At 46.9% G+C, this 5,128-nt stretch overlaps 1 protein-coding gene across 1 annotated transcript in view; it reads right to left on the bottom strand.

The window, feature by feature from the left end:
* Window positions 1-1,636: 1,636 nt before the first annotated feature.
* Arhgef28 (Rho guanine nucleotide exchange factor 28) overlaps window positions 1,637-5,128 on the bottom strand; it is a 345,634-nt gene continuing 342,142 nt past the window's right edge. The window contains 1 exon segment of the mRNA XM_023703652.1: window positions 1,637-2,750. Coding sequence (XP_023559420.1) covers window positions 2,596-2,750 — 155 coding nt within the window. The 3' untranslated portion in view covers window positions 1,637-2,595.

The following is a 5,128-nucleotide window of genomic DNA, read 5'->3' as shown; positions in this document are numbered from 1 at the left end:
CCTCGCCCTCCTGATCCAATGACCTCTCAAAAGCCCCGCCCCCTAACATCATCTCTCGGTGACAACTGGGTCTTCAGCATATTAATTTTGGGGGACACAATTGCTGTGATCAGAGCAGGATCTGCTTATTACCCAATGAAAATGAGATAAAAGAAATTCTCAAGAAAGCTTTAGGGGCTGGTGAGATGGCTCAGTGGTCTAAAGCACCTACTTGGAACAAGCTTGGGAAAGCACAGGGACCGCAGTTCAATCCCCCAGCACCACATGCCAGCAGGCCCGCCCCCTGGTGGGCTGAGCTGGCCACACACACACACACACACACACACACACACACTAAATAAATAAATGTTTAAAAAAAAAAAAGAAAGCTTTAAAATTTAGTTGGATGCAGTGAAAAAGTCATACGGAATAAGAGAGTATAGGAACCTTAAAAATACTGAGATATACCCAAGAGGACTGCACAAAAACCCTTTCTGCAGGACTTGGAAATCGACTGAGCACCACTATTTTTAAATAACCCATGGCTTTTCAATATCTTTATATATTTTCACTACTTCATATCCATTGTCATGAGAAAAGGAAACATATTTATAGCTATCTGAACAAGGCTTAAGACTAAAATAGCTGTATCATTCTTATCCAAGGGACATAGGATTCTGGACTAGACTTTGAGCAGGGCTAGAAAGAACATAGATTTCTTTTTTCTTTCTAGGTGTCTTTAGGAAATGGGAGATGCATCTTATAAATTAGGAGTTTAGCTTGGAGGTAAAGTTATTAGAATTTTAATAAGCTACACCCATTCTGGACAGAGGTTAGTCACGGAACTTTTGCTACATGACAAAAATAACCAGAGACATCAAGAGTGCTCCCCAAATAATCTTCTTTAGAAACCTAAGATTTAATTTGTCCAAGTGAGAGCTGGCCAAATAGCTCAGTGGATTAAAGCGCCTTCAAGCAGGCCCAGGGGCCGGGGCTTTGATCCCTGGGCCTGCCATGTTGGCCCCAGCCCCAGGGCATGCTGAGATGGTGACTGAGATTGGGCGTGGTGGCGCAGGCCTGTAATCCCAGCTCTTGGGAGGCTGTAAACAAGAGAATCAGGGACAAGGAGATGGCTCGGTAGAATAAGTGCTTCCCTGGCAAGTGCAAGGGCCTGAGTTCAATCCCTGGTTCCACCAAAATAAATAAATAAGCAAATAAATAAGCAGGAGAATCACTATAAGTCTGATCTAGTAGTGAGACCCTGAATACCCTGCGGACCCTTCCCTAAAATACATCATCATCATTAGTCCAAGTGAAAATACAATGTAGATATATAACTTAAAACTTCAAGTAGGAGCCCGGAGGGGCCGGGGAGACAGCTCAGTGGAATAAATGCTTGCCTGGCAAGGCAAGGTTCTGAGTTTGATCCCTGGTTCCACAAAACAAACAAACAAAAAACTTCAAGTAGCCAAAACAAAATTGGGATCTGAGTAAGCTCCTCTTCCCTTTCCATGATACCTCCCGGTAAGTGCCGTAATTTCTGGATGAACTGAAAAGCCTTCCTTTATTTTCGCTTCTGAGGAGAGATTTATGTGTAAGGAACAGGTGTGCTTGGCCATAGTCCTATTCTCAACATTAAGACTCCAGAGTAAAATAATGACGTAAAAGATATTTATTGACACAGACCAAAACATATACAAATATTTCTGCAGGACACAATGAAAACATCTCCTGGTTTAAAGGCAGCATCTGCCAGGTGTCCTCTGTGGAAAGGCCTTCCACAGCAAGCTCACCGAAGGCATGTCTGTCACACAGGAAAGGCTTCCTTTGCATGGGTGATGGCCGCTGGTGCTCCAGGGGGGTAACAGCGACAGGTTGGCTGATGGGAGGGAAGGTTTACACAGAGTTTCACTGTTCATGTCACAACTGTCTCCAGGGGCCTCTAGGCTGAAGGATACTGCTGACCGCAGGCGTGAGATCTCTCACCAGTATTAGGACAAAGACAGTGTGTCTCAAAGCACATGGCTCCGGCTTGAACACCTGCAGATTGTTCCTGGGGTGGTGGCCACAGGGCCAGAACAGGTGCCCAGCAGTCCACGCCAACAGAATGGTGATGGTGACAGACCTCTACCCTTAAAGCCCAAGGAGACTGACACAGAGAGGCTGGTGGAACAAAGGCCTTCCCCATAGCCTCCTGTGTCTTTTTGGGCACCAAGGCCATTCTTAATAACCAACTGCTGTGATGGTGAAAGGTCTTCCCTTATGAAGATCATGCTTTAAACCCAAATTGCTTCATCTTGACTTTAAAAACCACTTATTTCCCAATCCAAGTGACTGTATATAAAATGCAATATGAAATTTTACTCTAAAGTCAAAGAAAATTTTAATATACCCCCTGCTTATTCAAGTTAGATTCCCCTCCAGAAATCTGAAAGTAGGTACTATAAGTTAAACATTCTACAGGGCTGTTTTCAATAATTTAAATATTAGACACAGGCCAAGTAAATAGTATTCTTAAAGCAATTTGGGCACAGTCACACACAGAAGGAATGGGGAAGAAAGGCTCTCCCAAAAGTGCCAGAGTTAGGTTTGTTTGGTAAAATAATGACAACACAGTTAGAGGTAAACAATGTCTTCTTCCACTCTGTCCACATCTTGCAGGACCACTGTTGAAAGGTTTTGCTTTGCTTCCGTTATAAATGTCTGCAGCTGAGGGTAGTATGGATCGGAGTCCTGGAAGGATGGAGACTTTGTCCACGAGGTGTCCAGATCTGCAACAGATAGACAGCACAGGTTACAGGAGAGGCAGCCTGCGATCCGCAAGATAGGTTCCCAAGAGCCTAGGACATGCAGGGTCCCTGTAGAGAAAGCGATTGAGCCCAGGGAGAAAGAATCATACCAGACTAATGATTTTATCAGTACTGCTAAGACATGCTGACGGTCACCAGTGCCTAGAAATCACCTTTGAAGAAGCCTCCTAGGGAAGTTTCAACCAAATAAAGGGGTTTCTGTTCATGACAGTCAACTCTGCTCCAGCTGGGAAAGGGAGGCCCACTTAATTTTTAAAATGATCCAGCCTTCGAAGACATATACTGTAGCTCTGCATAATAAACCGCATTTGCATCTGTGTAACTCCCTCGTAATATCACTGTCAAGAGCTGACATCAGGGCTCCCATGATGTGTGGGGGTCTTTCCCAGTGGGGGCAAGAGGTATGGGGAGAAAGGAGCTGCAGAAGGAAGGAGGCCGTAGCCTCAGCAATGGGCAAACGCACCCATGCTACACACAGTCCTTCTCAAGAGTAGACAGACCTGCAGGGAAAAAGCGTGCCAATGTCAACGATGACTGGGTTTGCAGTTTGCTCTTTCAGGTTACCTAGCAACAGCGTGGCACTGTCTACTCTCCCCTCTTCTGGTAAAACCCTCTCATGTTATAGTTCACAGAGAGAAGGAGCGTCTTTATCTGAAAACAGAAACACGTGTGCTGCACATCACTTTCTCTGCCCTGTTCCCTGAGCCATGCTCTCCAGGCTCAGTCACATGGTGACATTATGCATAGCCACTTCTGTGGGAGCCCAACACAGAGCAGATGCAGAAGGCCAGCTGGGGAAGGGGGTCGGGGCGCCATGGAGCCAGCCTGCAGCTTCTTCAGCTGTTAGCAAGAGACCCCACCCATGCTAGGAGTTACTCCTGGCCTCTACTACCTACCTGGATAGAATACTGTGGTGTTCCAATGATCTCTAAGACCCTGGATGGCTGGAGAAGGTGGTACACAGAGCTTGGCAGAAATGAAGGGTGAAATAGCCCCATGGGACTCCACTTGGGGAAGTAGTGGATTTTGCCACCCCTCCCATTGCTCCTTTATCCAGTAGAAAGTGTGGCTGATGGAGAAGGAACAGTCAGAGCCACAGGCGGTACAGGGTCACCCGGAAAGAGCAGTGGCAAGAGCTGAGCTATGCTTCGGAAACAAAGGCCGGCCTTAGGGGAGAGCAGAAAGGGTGTCGGGGAGACTGTGCCCCACAGCTCACTCAGAGGCATGAGCCACCCCTGACCCTTTACGTGTCAGTGAGGCACAAAACAAAGTCCACTTTCAGTGTGCTGATTTGATTTACAGACCCCAAGTCCATATCCTGCACCTCAAATACCAGGAGCCCCCCACCAACTGATAATGAAACGATGCAAGAGGCTGCCACCGTGCATCTAGTACCTCCTGTGAGGGCCAATCTCTTACAGTCATCCTCTTTTTGTGCCCCCAAATCTTATAACTCCAGTTGGCGAGTGGGGAAATTGTATTAGTCACCTACTGCTGGGGCCAAATTCCTAATAGAAATAACCTAAAGGAGAAAAGATTTATTTTGGTTCACAGTTTCAGAGTTTTCACTGCATGGCCGGCCAGCCCTAAGGAAGAAAGGCGCAGTAGGAGAAAGCTGCCTCGTGGTGGCCTGGAAGCAGAGAGAGAGCAAGCAAGAGATCCAGAGAAAAAGGGACTATGTGACTGTTCACATCCCCAGTCTTCTTCTTGGCCACTGAATGGAGCCAGCTCAACACACAACTTCAATGAAAAAAAAATCTCAACACTTCTGTCTAGCAGATACTGGAGATTGAACCAACTAAGCCACTGACAGTGCTACCTCCTCGCCAATGAAGGGTCCAGCTGGCGCACAAGAAGTACCACCTGGAGAACGAAAGCTCAACCGCTGAATGACGCAGGCGTTCACTGCTGACAGATGCAGCGACGCCAGACACCCTGACACCCTTCCTCCATGTATGTTTCCCTCCTCTGGGACCGACATGTAGCGAGCTGAAAACTCCGGTGGGCCTCTGCGTCCAAGAAGTCTCTTCCCGGCTTCAAGAAAGACTCATCCAGCGGACAAGTCAAAGAAACAAAGGAGCGGAAGAGAGAATTCCTGGATTCAAAATTAAACTGGAGGCTCCAGTTGAGGAAGATGGGGAAGCAAGAATCAATAGTGGGGTGGGAGGACAGTGTACATGAGCGCACGTGCATGCGTGTGTGTACATGACTGTGTGTGTGTACATGAGTGTGTGTGTACATGAGTATGTGTGCATGTGTGTGTACATGAGTGTGTGTACATGAGTGTGTGTACATGAGTGTGTGTACGTGTGTGGATGTGTGTACATGAGTGTGTGTAC

This window comes from Octodon degus, unplaced genomic scaffold (assembly GCF_000260255.1).
Source record: "Octodon degus isolate 3935 unplaced genomic scaffold, OctDeg1.0 scaffold00177, whole genome shotgun sequence".
In the NCBI taxonomy this organism is placed as follows: Eukaryota; Metazoa; Chordata; class Mammalia; order Rodentia; family Octodontidae; genus Octodon; species Octodon degus.
The sequence above is the reverse complement of the archived record's forward strand: the minus strand, read 5'-3'. Positions and strand labels throughout refer to the sequence as shown.